This window comes from Oxyura jamaicensis, chromosome 4 (assembly GCF_011077185.1).
Source record: "Oxyura jamaicensis isolate SHBP4307 breed ruddy duck chromosome 4, BPBGC_Ojam_1.0, whole genome shotgun sequence".
Lineage (NCBI taxonomy): Eukaryota > Metazoa > Chordata > Aves > Anseriformes > Anatidae > Oxyura > Oxyura jamaicensis.
Window position 1 is genome coordinate 55,728,532 of NC_048896.1, and position 21,021 is coordinate 55,749,552.

General features: G+C 38.4%; 1 protein-coding gene across 16 annotated transcripts in view; it reads left to right on the forward strand.

The window, feature by feature from the left end:
* The window catches only part of INPP4B (inositol polyphosphate-4-phosphatase type II B), a 302,822-nt gene that overhangs the window by 222,370 nt on the left and 59,431 nt on the right, over positions 1-21,021 (forward strand). For all 16 annotated transcript variants that reach the window (XM_035324470.1, XM_035324469.1, XM_035324467.1 and 13 more), the window contains 3 exons: positions 409-517; positions 9,433-9,610; positions 14,697-14,909. In XM_035324470.1, coding sequence (XP_035180361.1) covers positions 409-517; positions 9,433-9,610; positions 14,697-14,909 — 500 coding nt within the window. The remainder of the gene's footprint in view (positions 1-408; positions 518-9,432; positions 9,611-14,696; positions 14,910-21,021) is intronic.

The window sequence follows — 21,021 nt, forward strand, 5'->3', positions numbered from 1 at the left end:
TATTATTCGGGTAGTCAGACTACTTCATCATGATGGTTTCTTAACTCTAAAATGCATGAATCTGTGTGTTTCAGTATGACTGCAAGTTAAATAATGAAAGAAGTAATAGAGTGAAATACACAAAGGACCAATTTACTTTACAGCTTTGTAAACCTCAGAGCTAGAATATTTTTCTACATTGTGGCATATAATAGATGTAGTAATAAATCAGGTGAATTTTCTGAGGTGTGCAAATGTAAAAATGTTATCTAGCTCCTGGGCCTTCTTGAGACAGATTCTCTATTATTCCTTTGGAATAATGCAGACTTGTTCTCCTAACATCTTGTAGAGGAGTAACATTGCTGTAGCATTGCCATGTTTTGGGCATAGGTGCATACAAATCTCTGTGCTTGTCTCTTCCTGTTTCAGATGCTTTGTATGATGTAATCACCGTGGGAGCCCCAGCAGCACATTTCCAGGGATTTAAGAATGGTGGTCTCCGAAAACTGCTGAGTAAATTTGAGGCAGAAAGGCGAAAGTAAGTATTTCTGTAATAGCTAGGAAAAGATCATTAAAGCTGCATTGTAATATTAGGAGCTCACTGAGTTACAGAACAGTTTCCCCCTGCTGGATGCATGGAAGATGAAAATCTAGTACGAGTGGACAATAATTCAATTATAAAATAACTTCTTTATCTTCCCTGCTTTGCTAGACTGCAAAATTGAAGCACAATTTACTTGCAATGCCAAGATTTATTTTGGATGCGAACACACAATTGTGAAATTTTCTTCCCATATTTCAGGAAGCCTTAGGTGTACCTATACTTGAAAACATGCTCCTCAGAATGAGTTATCTCTTCTGTAATACTTGTGACCAAGTAGGAAGCTATAGACAACTTTTCAATAATAAAGCAATGGTTTGCAGTAGCATCTTCATTTTTGACAGCCTTGAGCGCATCTGCAAAAAAAATCTTTACAGCTTGACAAGCTGTCACTGGTAGCGCCCATAGTTGTGACTGCTCTGCACTTGGACAAACTGTGCCACGCTGTGCAATCAATGGCACAGCATTTGAAAGGAGGTATGTGTGTATGCTAATCTAAATCATCACAACTCTTCACAGAAAATTAATTTCATTCGATTCATATTTGGTATTCCAAAATATTTAACAGATACTGTATCATAAGGAATAAAAGGATAAATTATAAATATCTACTGTTAACTTTGAAGTTGGCTAGAAGCGAAGTTGAGTACAAGTTGACATTAGTATTTTTTTTAAAAAAAAAAAAAAGATCAGCAGATGCATTTGCTTTGAAAACTGTAATGAAAACTGTATTATTAAATTTTATTTTACTGTTTTGCACTGCATGGGCATAAAAACCTTATTCTGTGGCCACTTCTGGTGACGGAACTTGCCAATGAAATATAAATACTGTTTATCATTAGAGACCTGTGGATGGACTTTGTGTTGACAGTAGGTACCTAATCTCCTGCCAGCAGACTGGTGCAGGCAGCCTTATTACCATGAACAGGATGCCTGTAAATTTCCTGCTTCCTTACGAAGAAACCATCTAAAGATATTTCATAAAATATCTGTTGTCAGTGTTTCAAAATAATCTCCAAAGCTGTGTTCGTCCGATGCATTAAATACAAGCATCATATTTAAGTACTATTTCAACTATTTTAATAAGACGGATAAGGACACACTCTTTATTATCTTTTATGTAAAAAAAAATAAAATAAATAAAGTTCTAAGTAACATGAAGAATTCTGCAGTTCTAGCCCTCAAAATATTCAGCTTTCAGAAAATGAGCTGTCTCTCACTTGCATTGTCTTGGAACTTATCCACACTGACAGAATATGATTTCCCAAACTGGAGGATAGCTGTAAGGTAAACTTGAAATGATTATCTGTGATTTATGTTAATTGGAGAAAAAAAAAAGGGAAGATGCCTTGTAGCAAAGAGTCATAGTCTTTATTGAGGTCTTTCTGGAAAAGACCTGCAGCATCTCTTAGGAATGAATAGCTAATGCCCTTGTTTCTTACTCGCCTGTAACAGGGGAGAACAACATTGGCTAGACCTTTGGGTCATGTGCACTGTTAAGTGTCAAAAGGCTAAGATGGCAATGGATACTCATCGCAGCACAGCCTCTTCTCGTTTCTATTCATTCATCTTGATTTCACTGACCTAAACTATATAGACCTCCGAGTTCATAGAGGATTATGCTCAGGAGCAGGTTTTATTAAGGCATTTCATACCTATTTCAGAGTGCCTACACATCCTCATATATTTGCCCTGCTTCTGAGACTTCTCTGCATCTCTCAGAAGCACCTCTATTGTGGTGACTTTCAAGGACATCGAACCGGACCATTATTCTGGCAGTCCAGTTTTCTTTGTTTCTCTCTTCCCCTGGAAGAGCAAAAGTCTGTCTTTAGGACTAGCAAGAGTCGCTATGTTGCTATCCTTTCAGACTGTTCCTAGGAAAAACAAAAAACTGGAGTCAGGATAACACACTTAAGTTTGAGCACTGACAATAGGGGACTGCAGATTTCAGTGAATCACTTACCATGCCTTAAGAAAAGGTTGTGCAGTGTATGAATTCCACAAAGTAGAAAGAAAGGAACCTCCAGAAGTCATCTTCTTTTCTGTGGCTGAGAAGAGCTACAAGGAAACTCCACATGGTTTTTTTGTCTTGAGTTGGAAGAACTTGGGTGCGTCAAAAGATAGGAGAAAGCATGCTCTGAATATGGTCTCACTTATTTGAAAATTCAGGAGTGGAAGTGCTTTAAGTAGATACTTGAAAAGGCTGTTCTCATTCTTACCATGGAGAACTTTATTTCACTGTGGCAATGACAACTTTATTTTGTATGCACCTGTTTATTTAATTGCATGAGGATGCTTTGAGGGCACTTGGCATTTCTGGGGGCAGCTTTTACAATTTAAATTTTCTGTTTTACAATTGGAGCAGCTTTTCTGAAGCTTTGGTTGACGGAAGAAATGACACCTTGAGATATCAGTCAGAATATGAAATGAGCAGAAAAAAAAAAAAAAGCAGATTTAGCTGCCGTTTCCTCTAGGCTAACTGAGCTAAAGACCTGGAGAAAGATGTGGGAAGAGATTATTTCTCAATCCAGTCCCGGTAGCTTTCAAGACATTATTGTCAATGCATATGACAGAATGTCTTGCATGCATTTGACCTTCAGGCTGATTAGTAGAACGGTTTACTGAAATATTCAACAGTGTCAGCATATCACAAAATATTCCTTGCTCAAACCTGTGCTTGTGGAATTAACAGACAAGAGTAAGTGTTAACTGGTAGCAAGGTTATATCTCACTTTGCAAGATGTAATTGCATTTGCAGTTGCCAAACCAAAACCATAGTGAAACATATGTTTCATGAAAGTTTACCAGAGGGATGTGTAATAAGTGTATCTCTTTGAAGATGTGTGGCATATTTTCTATTACATGGAATATAGATCTTTGTGCAGACCAAAGAGGGAAGTTTTTAAAAAATATTTATTAAAAAACAGCTTTTTATATAACTTGCTTTTGCTTATCTCCAAGCAAGTAATACTAAAAAATAAAAATAAATTGAAAAACATGGTCTTAAAGAAGAGATGAAAAAAGTTTTTCAGGTGAAAAACAGCACTTAGCCATATATAATCTGAAGTGAGGCGCATTGTTTTACAACACATTCATAATCTTTACAGTTCTTTATCTGCAGCAAAGTGGCAAATAAACTGCCTCAGCGCTACAAACATCAAGCACGTCTGTAAAGCATGACTGTATTGTGCTTGTCCCTGTAGTAGCTAGTAGTGAACTTCACGAGAACTTCATAAGTAAGAAAAAAGATGTTTTTCTTAATTGTTTAGGCATGCCACCATTCAAATAACTGAAATATGCTGATTAAAGTATGTCAAATCATTGCAGAGTAATGCAATTAATTAGATGTGTATGAAATATATTTATCCTATTTTTTTCATTATACAATATTGGTTCTTATTACTTCTTTCCTTCCTTATTTGTACCTAAAAGAGAAAGTAAATCAGTTGTTCAGATTCAGTCTTCTGTTGGCCTGCTAGAGTAGATTACTTCTCCATCCAGCAAATGAAAGAGCTCATCTTCTCATCAGTCTAGATGGCACAGCAAATCTGTATTTGTAGGGTTCAGTTGTGCAGGCAGGCATTTTGTAAGTTATACCCATATTATGCCTCACTGTTTTAAGTGTTCATAAATCACTTTCAAACTACTCCAATAGTTTTATTTTCTTAAACTTATAATTACAAGCGTTTTAATGCCCAAGTACTAATCATCAGGAAGAACAGAGGTATCCCAGAAGCCACACTAGGTTTTGTGATTCACTATTGTGTTGTTTTTTTGTTTTTTTAGAGCATCTGCTAGAAATTGTATAAAAAAGCAGTTTCTTTAAAAAGAATCCTGCTTTAAATTAGTGCAAACTTCAAGCTAAAAGAGTACTGGAAGGTTGTTTTTTTTGTTTGTTTGGGGGGGGGGAATCATCATTATTTGATTTGAGTATGAATTATCCAAAAGGCCCCTTTTTTTTTGTTTGATAAGGCCTAGATCTTTGGTCAAGGTGTGAGGTATGCTTCTTCATTAGCATACTCATTAACAGAGGTTTTATTAAAACTGAGATCTTCAGGGTTCCTATACCTGACTTTCATAATCTTCACCTATTTCTATTCTGTGAGGAAAAGCATAGACATGTTGAAACAATAATGATTTGTGTTTGATCTAATTGGAACCTTATTTCTCGAGGGAGATCACAGACTGTTATGCACAATACTTTTCACAGAGACATTCTTTGCTCACTTCCTCTCTTTTCATGTGTGCATGTATGTCTGTAATTATATATATATATGTACGAGAGAGAGACAGACTTCATGGGGATGAATGTTTTTTGACAGACCATAAAATCAATGTTTAAGGTTGTGGAAGTTTTACTGAGAAACTGCCACAGTTTGTGTGCTATTCATTGGTATAAAAATCTCATCACAGTATTTTTCAGCCACTAGGCTCTCTAGACAAAATTCCCTGAAGCTTTTCCTTAAACAAGCCTGAAAGAAAGGTTACTGGGACTGGCAAAGAAGGTGAAGAAGGGGTTTAGAGGTGCTTCACATACAAAGATTAGAAAGGATCATCCTTTGGAGAGCGAGAAACTATTTTTTCTATGTGGGCTGCAGGAGTGATGAGAAGAAAGTCTATCCATGACTTTGCTAGCCTTTCTCTGTGTAATGAAAGAGGAGGGCAGCACTTCTACATTTTAAACAATGTAGTGGTATATGCTGTCTTCCTGATGTAATGTACGCCTCAGCAGGGTGCCAGGAAGTGGTTAAACTGAAAGGTGCCATTTACCCTCAGTTTTGTGGTAAGGCATGAAAGCTTTTGTCTTCTGCTAAGAACCTTGCTCAGGTTCTGTATGAGCTTCTCTCCTATGTTAAAGGTTACTTGCATCTTTACACCAATGCAAAGAATACCCCAAAAATATTTTGAAGAACTACAGAAGGCTTTCCATAGTCATTCAAGCTTCCTGGAGTGAGTCTTCCTGGTAAGACTCTTAGCCACTATGGGATCCATTCTAACTAGCTCGATGGAGGGCAGATGGAGGGCATCTTGACTTTTGTTTTCACTAGAACTCATGTCCCATTGCCAGTTGAAGATATCGATGTAGAGTTTCTCCAAGAATCAGATAGGAATTAAGAGGCAATAGAAGAACATCAGGAGAAGCTCTGTGTATACAACCTTGATCATTACTTCAAGATGAGGATTCAGACTTAATAAGTAAAGACAGAACTAGTAATATATCTTCATTTTCCTTAGTATTCAAAACAAATTTAAATTTTCATGGGAATCCTAGAGAAATTATAAAAATCCATTGGAACATCTGATCTCTTCTATTTTCAAAATCTCAGCCCTGATCACATAGGTTGGTTTTATTTCCTGATATGAATTGTCCTGTTTTTTATGTAACCTGACCATGACTCCTGATCATAACTTTCCACTTCATACAGGATACGTGAGATCCTTTAAAAACAAGACACTGTGCTGGTAGTTTCAGTGACATACATAAGCTCAAGATTACCTGGGAGGAGGTTTTTGTTTTATGTTCCTTAACTGTATTCTGGATATTGATGTCTGCAGTTTTTACTGTGAAAAATGTAAGGTCAAATGTTCATTGTTAAAAAAAAAATTAACCCAGTGGTTAAATTTTAACCCAGTGGTTAAATTGTCACCAGATGGTGACAATTTAACTGAGTCACACAAATGACTTAGTTAACAGCAGGAGTAGAGTTACTCTGAGTGTCATTAAAAAATAAGATGTTTAGCATATTGCAGTATTTATTCTCAGGCAAAAACTTTGTTAACTTAAAATTGCAGATTTAGTCAATATAGTCCTTATCCAATTTCATAATATCGTTATTAAAGCAATTCTAAAACTTAAATGACCACTGACACTTATGTGTATGTAGTTAATGATGGTGCCAGGATGCAAAAGTCGTTTTCTATGCTAAGTGAAACCTCTGAAATTGAACCCATAAGACATTGTTATAGACTTTCAAAAGATACATAATCAATAATATATTTTATATATCAAGGGTAGTTTTTCATAGTGTTGCTCATTTCCTGCAGTGGGCCTACCCCTATGGTCTTTTAGCTAATGCAGAAATTTCTTCTTACCCGTTATTCCTTTCATCCAGTTTCTACATTAGAACACCTATAAAAAGTTTCTCTGTATTCTGTGTGTATTCTATGGGCAGCAGCTTCTTTAAAGTAGTGTTACTGTTGTGGATTAACTATATCTAGCAGCAAGTTCTAATAGTTCTTATTGAAAAGGAGGCTCATTTCAGAGAATTGGAAGCCTTTTCATGAATGGTAAGGCCAAAGAAAATCTCAGGCTAATCTTAGATGCAACAGTTGTTGTCCAAGCATGTTGTATCTGAAAAACAATAGCTCACTTTCTCTGGACTTGTACTCAAAAAAAAAAAAAAAAAAAAAAAAAAAAAAGGTACCTTCAAGTTCTTAAAATAGACTGAATCTTTTGAGTTGTTTTGTGTTTTCCGGGGTTGGGGGAAAAGTTTAAAATTAGCTAAATCATGAGGCTTGATAGGAAATTTTATTCTGAAGAAAGAGTAATTGTTTCTTCACAATTTCCTTTATTTAAAAGCTATAACTGACTTTATTAGAATGAGAACTACCCACAGGGTCAGCATCTCTCTGTCTGTCTTATAGCATTGTCTGTAGCTTTTCTGCTGCAATATTCACTGAAGCTTAGAGTTGGGAGATCAGTGAAAAAGATCTGGGAATTAAGGGCTGAGGGGAATCCCAGAATGGAGTATGTGCATGGTGAGTTTGATAACAGTGTTAGCCAGATTCAGTCTGCAAAAAGGCTGTTTGATAAAGGGAGGAAGAAGACTGAAGGGGAATTAGAGATTATTCAGTGCTAAGACTGTCTTCGCTACGATTAACATAGACTATTAATCTTTGTGCCCTCTCTACTGAGTCTGTGAGCTTGAGAGTTGCAGTAGATGTAGCAATAGATCTAATTTGACTGACAGTGTTGCCACCTTGAAGGCAGAGCTGTGACCATTTCCTCATTTCTGAGAGGGACAAGATTATTTTTTTTTTTCCACAATTCATTAGGAGAGATGGTTTCAAAAATTAATTTTGTTGAAATATTCAGAATTCTGCCCTCTGCACTCAGTAGCCAGTACCTCATTTAGTGGACTGGAGACATTGTAATTTTGGTATGGTTGACAGCATGGCAATGCCGCGCTGACTCGGATGTCATTCATCTTGACCACTTCTACAAAGAATTATATCCAAAAATGGAGGCTCTAGTGAAAGAAAATTAGGATGGGGTATTGTATGATTTGGGACAGTAACTCTGCCAAGTACCTAAGCAAGATGCTTAACTTCAAGACTGCTTCAATCTATTCTTATTTGCAAAAAGATTTAAGCCTTTTAGCTTTTGCAGGAGTGAATTCATTTGGACTTCTGAATGTGTGTATGTCTTATATCCAATTAAATTTAATTTCTTATTTATAGAAAGCTAATGAGTGGGAACTAGAAGAGATAATAAGAAGGAAATGGGAGTGAAAGGATCTGAAAAAAGAAGACAAATGAAAAGCAACTATAACTGAAGTTCAAAGAACTGCTTGAGTGTCAAAATTCAGGTCTTGATCTGTGAAGTTAAGATAAAAAACTGGGGGGGGGGGGGGGACAGGCAAGGATGAATGAAGAAGAGACACAAGGGGAAAGAGGAGGTGCATACGGGGCAGCTGGGGAGTGTGTGCAATGCTCTGTCATTGTTGATGTTCCAGGAGTTGCTTGGTGACATAACTAAATATGCATTATTAATTACGAAGTAGCAAACTGGGCATTTCACATACGGGCTTTTAGAACTGCCTGATATCTGTTTTTTTTTTTATCCCAGAAGTCATTAGGTCCTGTCATACCTGTTCCTTGAGCTCTCCATTGAGTGGTTAATCAAGTGAAAGCTGTTGAAAACATGTATAAACTTCATGCTGTGCACAGGCTACAGACGAGTAAAATAGGCTGGGCACCCACGTTTTGTATGCTGCCCTCTTTTTTTTTTTTTTTTCTTTCTTCCTATGTTAATATTAAAGGTTAGTCTGAATCTGCAAAAACATTTTGTTTTCTCTGAAGGACTGCAGCAGGGCTTTATAAAGGGAAGGATTGTGTGCAGGAATTCTAGGTGGGAAGATGTATGGTACAGCAAAATACTAATAAGAGTGCGCAGTGCTTAAAAATGGTATTTTGGAATAATGGTATAAAAGGATATTGTATGATTAGTAAGTGTTGGGGAAGAGGAGATAAATTTTCAGAAGGAAAACAAATCAGGCAAATAAAGTGCAATAGTTTGTAAACAGTTAAAGTTAGCAGTATGCGCTTGTGTATTTTTGTAGTAATTAACTTCATATTTCCCTTTGATCCCCCATTTCTGTGTCTCTTCTTGCAAACTAGGCACATTGCCAAACTAGACACATTGCTTTTCTTAGAAATAACTTTATTGGAAATAATGTAGTTATTAATATGAAAGGAGAATTGAGATAGAAAAATAAAGGAGCCTTTTGTTCTTTGTGATCATTATCTGACCTGGTCAAACCTTTCTTTTCTCCAGAATCACATTAAAAAAATAAATAAATAAGGAAAATAGATTTTTTATTTTTTTTTAGTCAAAATTAGGTTGAACAGTACTACCTGGATATTTGGTGGTTGGCAGTCCATTACCCTGTAATGTTCTAATAAGGGCTTGTTTTTACCCTTAAAGGAAGGAACATTTCTATCATATTAGTCAAGTTTGGGTATCAGTCATTCTTACAATGAACATTAATGTTAATATTTTTAGCACATTAAGCAGTGTTAGTAGTAGCAGAAATCATTTTGACATTGTGTCTCTTTCTGTGTTGTTACAGTACTGGATACCAGTGTATTTACTATTCACCTGAAAACACAGCCAAGGCAAAAGAAGTACTCAGCAACATCAATCATCTACAACCTCTCATATCAAGCCATGCAGACCTACTGCTTAATTCTGCAAGCCAGCATTCTCCAGACAGCTTGAAGAACTCTTTAAAGATGCTTTCAGAAAAAGTAAGATTCAAATCTTCACTGCAATGGAAAATGGAATAACCAAGTCTCTAGCTGCTGTTTTTTTTTTGTTGTTGTTGTTGCTGTTTTTTCTGCATAAGTTGCCTTTCATAGCATCAAGAAATGTTACATAAGCTCTGTTAAAATAAGCTTCGAAATGTTGCCATCAGAAAAATATATATATATTTATTTTGCATTTCTGTGGACTTTCCATGTAGAAAATTAATGAAATTTATAAGGGTTATCTTTATTTGAAAGTATAATTAACTTAATTTCATGTGTCTTTGTTATCCTCTAGTGGCCACATACTGAGGCTTTTCAAAAATAGGTTATTGTAAGTAATTTGGAGGATAAGTGGTAGGATAAACTGTTATTTCTCTTTCTGTGATACTTCAAACTACTGCCTGTGGGAGGTAGCTAAAGCCAGTGCTTAAGGTTTAGAATAATAGCATGACCAGAAATGGCGATGCAGTTTGGAAGGATAAGTTGGAACCAGGAGGTCTCAAATTTTAATCCTCTTTCTTCTATTATTTACTTCTGTAGCTGTAGGCACCTCCTCATCTTAGTTTCTTTAGCTCTAAATTAAGGAAGATAATATTTTCCACCTGTCTCTGAGTGATTTTGGAGATTAGCTGAAGTCTGTGAAGTACTTTTAAGCATATGTTATCCTGTGAAAATATTAAGCACTATAGCTATAGCCAAAGGGGTTTTAAAAAGTTACCCATCGCTTCATGGGCCATACCTTCTGTAACGTGATCTCAATATGACTTAATAGCACTGTCAGTAATCATTTCAATATATCTTCAGCTACTGGAAGTTGCAACCCCTATGGTCTGTTGAGCACTATTATCCCAGCAGTACATCATTCAATGTGAGAGTTTCAAATCTCAATACTGAGCTCAGTCACATACTGTGAAGGCATTACGCTGGAGCCACAGGGGGAGACAAATGTTGCTCTCGGTTAAAGATGTGTAAATCCACAGTAACTTTAGAAACAGTCGAGTAGCTGCAAATGTAAGGGATACATAGGAAAGTAGAATTCAGCCTGGAAACAAAAGGGAGGAATATAGTTTCATTCTGTGGCAATTGTAGCCTACCTTTCCATGTAGTACCAAAGGAGACCTTTTTTAGCTGTTCATAGAAAAAGTACAGCTGCTCTATTAGGAGTTAGTTCAAAGAAAAATGTGTGTGCAGGTATATTCCCATGTTTAGTCTGAGGAGAAGAGGACAAGTGAAAAAGGGGTTGGGATTATTACTGAGGAAGCTGGTATGGAAGGACAGCTGCTTATAATGAAGGAATGAGAGCTGGGGAGGAAAGGAAAGACCAAGGAACAACTTCAGGGAAGCACAAGGCTGAGCTTCAAAAACTCCCATTGACCAAACCCACTTGGTGCCACAATTAGATCCCTTATGGTTAACGCAAAGCAGTATCTCAATATTGTAAGATAACCTATCCATCTATAACATCAGGTAGAGCATGAGAGGCCAGGGCTTAGAAGAGTGTCCCTGACAATTAAGATAGCTTGGCATACTTTTCTGGTGAGAATTATGTGATGCCGACCTGTGTTTTTGAGGCACATCGGATGCTGCTGCTCTTCCACCTTTTGTGTACCTTTTACATGTAAGAAAGTAATGTTCTATGACTTAACTTGATACACATTTAAAAATTAAACAGATGTTTGAAGAAGTTGGGAAAAACGATTTGGCTGGTGATTAAATTTCTTGAGTTCATTTAAAAACGTATTGTTGTTAACCTTGAGATGATATTAAAATTCATATAGAGAATGATTCTTCCTAAAATATTAGGTAGCAGTAAATAAATCTGAGCTATTAAAAACGTGAATTACAGTTAGGTATTTTTGTTAGAAATGGAGGGACTGGCTGCACATGTTGGAAGTGAAAATAATTCCTCTGCTGCTTATTTTCTTATATTGAGCTTATTTTCCCATATTAAGCATGGTTTTACTTCTCTGTATATGATTTGCAATTTACTGTACAGTTTTCCTGAGACTAATCTTTTATCAACATTTTCTGTTAATTGATTAAAAAAGCCTTTAGCTGTCAACAAGTGTATCAGCATTTGCAGCTTGCAGAAGGCTTGATAAATTCATTTTCCAGCTATGCCTATCTTTATTTGCAGAAATACTCTTTAGTCAAGTATCCAAAAGAACTTGCAAAGTTTGCATTTCTTTGTATGTACTTGTTTTGTGCCTTCCATAAAATTTTATAAATAGTGATGTTCTGCAAATTTAGCTGTATTTAGCTGTAAGAAAATGTAGTTAAATGTAGATTGTTATTAAACCAATGGAATCCTTGAATGGAATTTAATTACAGGAGAATTTTAGTCTCTCTGTGAAAAAACGGAGATTCATTCCATGCCAACTTGCTTTTTTAAAATACATTTTCCCTATAACATATTTACATTAAAATTAAATTCAATAAACTTAAACTTCCAGATAGTTACCGAATATATATCTGTCATAGCGGACATTTCTGACTTTAAGTCCAATACTTTTAAAACTCAAAGCTTTTTTTTTTGAATTTGCCATTCATCATGCGGGGACCCGATATGATCTCAAGCAAATCTTGAGGGGGAAGAGAGGTACCTAAAACCTCAGCAAAACCATGGCATTGCCCTTTGTAAGGACAGATAAATAGTTTGGGCTATTTTAATAGGAACTGCAGAACAGCCTTGAAGAGAAGGTCTGCTGTTACCATGCGAAACAAGACAACTGTGCAAATCAAAATTTGTCTCGTCTTTATAGGAGATTTTGATAGGGTTTGGTGGCAATATTACCCAGACTATTTTCTGAACATGCACCATGTAGAAGCTGGAAATGTAGAAAACTGAAATAGTCTTACAGTGCAGCTCAGGACTGCAGTGGGGCAGTCCTGAAGGGCTACTAATGAAGTCGTCTCTAAGTACACTTTCCCTCAGGCACTAAATTAGTAAGAAGGTGACAGAACAGGTCTGACAAAATTGCCAGGGAGTTAAGCAGTGTTTCTCAAGCCCAATCACTAAAGAATCCCAAATCAGGTCCAAAAGAAGTCTTAATTAAAATAATAATAATAATAATGACTTAGCTTAGATATTCCTATGGTTGTTTTCTTGAGCCTTTTGAGTTTTATGTGTAGCAAATTCTCAGGCTTTCTCTGTGCAACCATTAAGGATCAAAATAGTTTTGTTTCTGTTTTTCCCCCCCAAATATTATGAAACCTGTAAAGAGCAGACACTTCTCATGCAGGTTCTCAACCTCAGCAGCTGGGTTTTAAAGGAAAACCACAATTCTTTGGAGCATTGTGGTCTAAATGTCAGCTTTTGAGGGGGGTATGGAGGGAAGAAACCATGGAAAGAAGTAAGTTGAGTATAAGTGGAGGCTTATAAAAGTGAAGCAAGTACTAGCAAAAAGGGATTGGATAAGAACAGAAGGAAGGAGTGCAGAAACTGGGAGAAAGATTTCCAGGAAGGTAGAGGCTGATACTTAAAACTTGGTGGGTGTTATTATGGTATGAAAGGAATGAGAAAGTGTTTCGTCAACCTGTGAACGAGGGCATCTGACCAGGGAGAGGAGCTAGAGCAGCATGGGTGGGCTCTGGTATTGACAGGGTGTATGCTCTCCCATCTCTGACAGATGAACCCTGATGAGCATTGCTGTGAAATAACCAAAACTGTGACTCTCCCCGGCTGTCTGTCTCTGATGCTTTGCTAGTGGTTGCTGCCATGTAGTGAAAAGGGTTGTGTGCTTGCGCCTCATCCTCTGCAGCTCAGCTGTTTGTGTCAGCTGATGAAATGAACTGCCCAGCAGAGATAGGGCCCCATGTTGTGTGTGACGAGTGTGCATGGCACATGTGTGACAAGAGCAAGTATGGAGAACCAGAGCTCCTTGAAAGACAATGCTTGAAGGATATAATAGCCCAAATTAAAATAAAGAGTTGGGAGGAATAATCTTCTACCAGGACAGAAAAAGGTGACAGAGCACATCTAGTGGCTTGTAAGGATAAGATCTGTTCCATGCTTTTCTGCATGCCTTTGTTATACTGAGGATTTGTAAAACCTTGGGAAGTGAGGATTTCCCATGCTTGTTGAAGAAAGTCATGATCTACAGTCCTCAGTTAATTTTTAATCTTTTTCTTATGGGGGCTTCAAAAGCCTTTTACACTGAGATACAGTGGAACTAATAAAATGTTAATTTATATTCTCATCCCTGAATTCATCTGTTTGCGGTATCATACTTCATATTGCGACTTGATTGTAACTCGAGAATGACTATGAAAATATCAGTTGAGAAGTTTATGCAGTTATTTAGAGACAGAGGCTGGAGATGCTGAAGACCATATGCAGAAAGCAGGGGCATTAACATTTTTGCTTTTCTTCTTATGGTAGAAGTAAATAATGCAGGGAGATGGGAGGTTTTTAAAAATATGGTGATCTTCTATCTGTCACAGTCAACAAGAACTTAAAAATGATAGTGATGGTCAATTGAGTAACACCCTCAGAGATCCTGGAAAAATTACTTCAAGGGTTCCTTTCTTAAAAAATAAATAAACTCAAGGTGGAAATTGTGAGCCATCACCTGTCCTGATACCCAGGCTGGTATCTACAAGTACCACAGCTTATACCGGGAACACTGCTTTTGCAGATACATGAGATTTGTCAGTGTAGTGTGGAGTGTTTTTATTCAAGGAGATTCTTATATTTCTTAATTAGTTTTTTTTCTAACACTGCGTGGATATGATTGAGCAGTGGTTGGGTGCTTTTGGAACTGGTCCTTGTAGAGGCTTGTCTCTGCAGGCACAATTTAGAGCTCAAATAAAAGAGGATTGTGTGAAAAGGTGGTGATCTCTGACCGGTACAGTTCTTTTGTGTTAATCTGTACAACAATGGGATTGTAGAATGTGGTAATGTCCCAGAAACTCTTGAATTGTTCCTTACTGTTTGCTGGTTTACTTTGTCTTCTGCCCCTTAGGCTGACCTGAAACACAAACATCCCTGCCTCTAAGGGTAATTCAGTGTTGTAATAGCTTTGCTGTTCTATTACTTTCTTTGACCTAACCTTGCATTCAGTGTATGTGTGTGTTTTTTCTCTAGACAGAGTTATTTGTACACGCATTTAAGGATCAGCTGGTCAGAAGTGCCCTTTTAGCACTATACACAGCCCGACCCGGCTGTGTCCTCAAGAAACCAGCTGTGCCTAGAAGCAGTGCAGAAGAGGGTGATGACCTAAAGCATCAGGATCATCCGTCTCAGATTAAAAGACAGGACTCTATACCCCATCATTCTGAGTATGATGAGGAAGAGTGGGTAAGTAGTCGGAAAACTTTTGGTTGGCATTGAATCCTGAAACCTAAAAATCAGCATAAACAAATTCAAGCCTTACCATCCTCGTCACATTTGTTTGGGGAAAAAAAACGAGTTCAAAACCTTTAAATAGTATTTTTCAGATATATCTTAAGTTACTGGAATTTCAAAGATATACATCTTCTTAAAACTAACTTGAAAAGCTTTACTTACTACAGTGTGCTTCTACACAGTGTGCAACAGTGAGGATGATGAGAATCTTCTTGCCCAGACAGGAAAATAGCTGTACTTTACTATTAATTGAGTTGGTTTTGCTGGCTAGGCAGATTTAAGGAGACTGAAAAGGCATATACTGATGTTGCTTTTTTATTTTTTTTGCCAAAAATGAACATAAGTAGTTTAAAAGTGCATGAGTTAACTCACAGAGAAACAAAGCTGTTTTCCCTTAGACCGTAATCTAAGAGGGTATCTGAGATTACATAAAAGAAATACAGCTTTTAGATTTTAACATTCTTAGCATATCTTACAAAGATGATCTGTATTACTTGTGGCTGAGCTTTTTGTAAATTAATTATTTTGGTGAATGTGTTGATTATAGGTCTGCTTCTTTGTTATATATACCTCCTGTTTTTATTCAAGCTATTTTTATTCAGTTCAGGTTCGTATGCTCAGTTCTTCACTGTATGCTCATAAATGTATAGGATTCTAGCATATTAATCCGTATTGTAAATAATTAACATCTTTGAGCTGCAGTACCTACACCTAAGCTGTAATTTTTGTCCATACCATAAAATAAGGGAGGAAGAATGCATTTCTTCTAGAGAAAATAATAATCTCTAAGCCCATGCATTAAGAAATCATGAAATTTAAACAATAAATAATTAACTCTTCCTTTTATTTGTCTTCCAGCTTTAGAGCCTTGAATCACTTTTTTTGTGTGTTTTCTCCTCAACCTAACAGTCTAGAGCAGTCCTTCTTTCCTTAAAATGATAGCCAAAATGTTTAATTTCAGCTGCTGAGACACTCAGAAAAATAAATATCGCAATAGATTTGACAGATGAGAGAATTAGCATTTTTGTGCAAGTTGTATTTTCATTTAGTACTTCTGTCATCATAGAGAAGCTAGCTTCACCCTGTTTCATTGGTTTCTTACTGATTTTTTTCTGCCAGCTGTTTGCCCCTAATACTAAAACATAGAAACGCATTAGTCTGCAGTTTTTTGTTGTTGTTGTTGTTGTTTTTGTTTGTTTGTTTGTTTGTTTGTTTTCTTGATGAATTAGTAAGATTACCTGCTTGGTTAAAATTAAGCATATCCCTTCTCTATTTTTTTCTGAGTTAATAAACTGAGTCTGGGTCAGTATCAAACTTGAGGCAGTATAAATCGTGGACTTTTTTTTTTTTTAATTCTAAATTTGAATCATTAGGCTTTCACTGATTTTCAGTTCTTTCTGACAATTGAGGTAATGGATAATGTGAGTTTTAATGATCAAATAGTCATTAGTGTGATGGAAATAGTAAGAATAAGTACATGTAAAATTAAAAAATACTTTATCTTCTCTGAAAGACAACTAATGAAAGGAGCAAATTTTGCTTTGTATGCAGGTTACTATGTTCTCCTTTGTTGCTTTTTTCCGCTGTTATCAAGCACTAGAGTTGCTTTTCATGACTGAAATTTCAATTTTAGTTTTATCCAAAGTCTAAATCAATGATGTCCAGCAACTATTTAGGCCGACCCTGTTCCATTCACTTCCAAAGATTGCATCACAAAAGTGAATTCGAGGCAGAGTGTTAAAACAACTTGACAAGATTCCCCCACCCCTGGCATCCAAATTCATCTGTAAGGAATAGCTCCCAGCTTCTTAACTGTGCAGGGTGCTCTTTCACTGAGTGAGTAGTTTCCCTAAAAGCCTTCCTCTTTTTCATAGCAACGCTGTGCTGCATCTTTGCTTTGATATCAAGTACAAATATTGATCCCACTTTAGCTGACAGCAGTATGGATTGAGCTGTTTATATCGGTGCATTATATGTAGGCAGTAGTAAAGCATTGCTGGTGATGGAAATATTTAACTTGGGTATTAGATTGCCTCTGGATAGATACTCTCGTCTTCTCTTGCCAGCTGCCTCTGCTTTCCTAGAACCTCTTTGCAGGAGGGAACAAAGCATTTTGTCATGCATAATACAAGAAAAGGTAGGCACATTGCCACTTTGAGCTGTTTCTGCTCTATGTTTCTGACTACTTAACATGGCTGAAGTTGCAAAGAACATCAAATGGTGTTTCTGATAAGTTAGGTACAAATACTGACTGGTATTTAGACATGGTTCTGAAATACTGACCCAGATGATATATTCCAAAATACTGTCATATCACAAGAGGGTGTTAATCATGCACGAGTTAAAATATTTGCCTTATTTATGAGCATACCTCAAAAGGGCCTTAAGGCAGCATGTGGCTATGAACTCACATTACATCTTGAAAGAAGCACAGTGTCTCTAGCAATGGGGGTTGTAGTTGCTGTGTCAGACTTGCCCAAGTAAAGCATGTAACTGTATTTGTGTATGTGAAAGGGCCAGTCTGGAAGTAGGAGAGGTCGAGATGCCTTGACTTGTGTCAGTCTGCCTTATCCCAACAAGCCCAAGCCCTGTTGCAGATTTCCATTTTCCTGTCATTAGTTTGACTTCAGAGCTTAAAGAAGTGATGAGACTGAGCCAGAAACATTTTTTCTGTTGATCCTTCAAACCACAGTAGTACCACCCAATTAGCCCTATTGCAGCTGCTGGGAGAACTGGTGAAAGGGGATAAGCATCCTGCTGTGGAGCCTAGGGTCTTGGCACTTTGGTTTATCAAGAAATAACACTTACTTCCTTCTCATTCTTCACTTCACACAGATGACTTATTAGAATACCTACTTGAGAAGCTGTGTGTGTATTTTGTCCTTTAACCTGACATATGCTGCAAGATGATCACTTGTGACATAGTTCTTAGGCAGATTGCGTTAGAAGGTGTGAGGTGGGCAGAAGGTGTGCTAGGGTTCAGGAAAACATGGGAATAGAAAGGGACAAGAAAGAATGTGAAAGGAATGTATTTCTCCCCATGGAGAATAACAGGAAGTAGTTTGTTTTTTGATAATTGGAGGCAGAAGGACATCATGAATGAAACACGCATCTACTTATTGTGTCTGCCTGTCAATGATGGCTTTGAATCCTAAGAACCTTTTATCCAGAGAAAGAGCTCTGGAACAGGCCCTTGCTCCCTGTTTCTCACTTGCCTGTATGTAAAATGGCCAGATGTAGGGTAATAAAAGTGAGTTTTCTGTCAACAGATGCTTATGAGTTTTGCTTCTAAACCCTCAGGGAATGGTTCTGTGAATATTCTACAGACATCATCTTAATGCTGGGTTAATAGTTGGCTTACAAAGGGAAGTGTTCTTTCCTAAATGAACAAGAGCTCATATTTGTGTTCCTTGTGCAATAACTCCGGACTCTCATTAAGAACTAAACATTGTCTGTGTTGGGATTGAACTGTTCCAGCAGAGGGAGGAAAGGGAAATTACGTTGCTACAGCCATGCTGAACAACTTGAGTTCTTTTAGCTCAGCAGCTTCAGTGATGAGAAAAGCTAAAGTTTTCTGCCACTCTCCAGTAAAATTGGCAGCTCTTTGAGGCCAGGATTTTTACTTTTTGTAGCACTTCATTGCTCTTCATATAATAATTTTCCCCCAAACTATAGCTTGTGGGTGGTGGAAATCAATTATTTCTTCCATATTCTGAATGTTTTTAGGAATGTTTGAGGTATGCATAGGATTCAACTTGTGAAGGAATCTGTACCTGTGCGTTTTGTTTGTTTGTTTGTTTGTTTGTTTGTTTGTTTGCTTTAAAATGTATCTATGCCTGTGAGTTTCAGGTAGTTGGGTTTAAGGGTTTATTTCATGTGTATGGGTGCAGATACTTCCAATTACTGCATTATATGTTCAGTACTTCTGAAAATAGGATATTTTTTTTTGATTAAATGTTATTCTGTGTGAAAGCTACGAGCTTCTTCCTCTCATAAATCACCAATACCTTTATCCTAGTACATGCAAGGCTTGGGTTTACCCAGGAAGGGGGACATACCATATTTGTCCCTGATTTCTACATCCACGTGGAACCCTAGATGCCCTTACAGCAGCCCAACAAATTGCTTCCAATTCCACGTTTGGGAAGTTGGAGAAGACGAACTATGTTGCTGTTACAGATTCTGCAGACCTGTGTTATTTCCCTCAGGGCAGGATGTCTGCTTGTCACAGGGTGTGCCCTCCGGTGGAGGGAACAGGGAAAAATGAGATCCTTCTAGTCAGGAGAATGGATTAAAAACTGTGGCATGAAATGAAGTGTAACTTCAGTACCCTGAACTGGTGGAAGGGGATGGGGAGAGAGATGTGGCCCTCACTATCCATGAAGAAATGGTTGGTGACCTGGTACAGCACTTGGATGTGCACAAGTCGATGGGGCCGGATGGGATCCACCCGAGGGTACTGAGAGAACTGGCAGAGGCGCTGGCCAAGCCGCTTACCATCATTTATCAACAGTCCTGGCTATCGGGGGAGGTCCCAGTTGACTGGCGGCTAGCAAATGTGACGCCCATCTACAAGAAGGGCCGGAGGACTGACCCGGGAAACTACAGGCCTGTCAGTTTGACCTCAGTGCCAGGGAAGCTCATGGAGCAGATTGTCTTGAGAGTCATCACGCAGCACTTGCAGGGCAAGCAGGCGATCAGGCCCAGTCAGCATGGGTTTATGAAGGGCAGGTCCTGCTTGACGAACCTGATCTCCTTCTATGACAAAGTGACGCGCTGGGTGGATGAGGGAAAGGCTGTGGATGTGGTCTACCTTGACTTCAGCAAGGCTTTTGACACCGTTTCCCACAGCATTCTCCTCAGGAAACTGGCTGCTCTTGGCTTGGACTGGCGCACGCTTTGTTGGGTTAGAAACTGGCTGGATAGCCGGGCCCAAAGAGTCATGGTGAATGGAGTCAAATCCAGTTGGAGGCCGGTCAGTAGTGGCGTTCCCCAGGGCTCGGTGCTGGGGCCGGTCCTCTTCAATATCTTCATTGATGGTCTGGATGAGGGCATTGAGTGCACCCTCAGTAAGTTTGCAGATGACACCAAGTTAGGTACGTGTGTCGATCTGCTCAAGGGTAGGAAGGCTCTGCAGGAGGATCTGGAGAGGCTGGGCCGATGGGCTGAGGTCAACTGCATGAAGTTCAACAAGGCCAAGTGCCGGGTCCTGCACCTGGGGCGCAATAACCCCAAGCAGAGCTACAGGCTGGGAGATGAGTGGTTGGAGAGCTGCCAGGCAGAGAAGGACCTGGGAGTGATGGTTGATAGTCGGCTGAATATGAGCCAGCAGTGTGCTCAGGTGGCCAAGAAGGCCAACAGCATCCTGGCCTGTATAAGAAACAGTGTGGCCAGCAGGGCCAGGGAGGTGATCGTCCCCCTGTACTCAGCTCTGGTGAGGCCGCACCTCGAGTACTGTGTTCAGTTTTGGGCCCCTCGCTACAAGAAGGACATGGAGGTGCTCGAGCGAGTCCAGAGAAGGGCTACGAAGCTGGTGAGGGGCCTGGAGAACAAGTCTTACGAGGAGCGGCTGAGGGAGCTGGGCTTGTTCAGCCTGGAGAAGAGGAGGCTCAGGGGTGACCTTATTGCACTCTACAGGTACCTGAAGGGAGGCTGTAGCGAGGTGGGGGTTGGTCTGTTCTCCCACGTGCCTGGTGACAGGACGAGGGGGAATGGGCTTAAGTTGTGCCAGGGGAGTTTTAGGTTGGATCTTAGGAAGAACTTCTTTACCGAAAGGGTTGTTTGGAACAGGCTGCCCAGGGAAGTGGTTGAGTCACCATCCCTGGAGGTCTTTAAAAGACATTTAGATGTAGAGCTTAGGGATATGGTTTAGTGGGGACTGTTAGTGTTAGGTCAGAGGTTGGACTTGATGATCTTGAGGTCTCTTCCAACCTAGAAATTCTGTGATTCTGTAAATTTTATGGTAAAATTTTGCCTTAGTAGCAGTTCTTCTTTGCAGTTACCCAACTTCCAAGTTTACAAGTGTAACCACTTATATGGAAGTATGGTATTTCTTTGAGTTTTC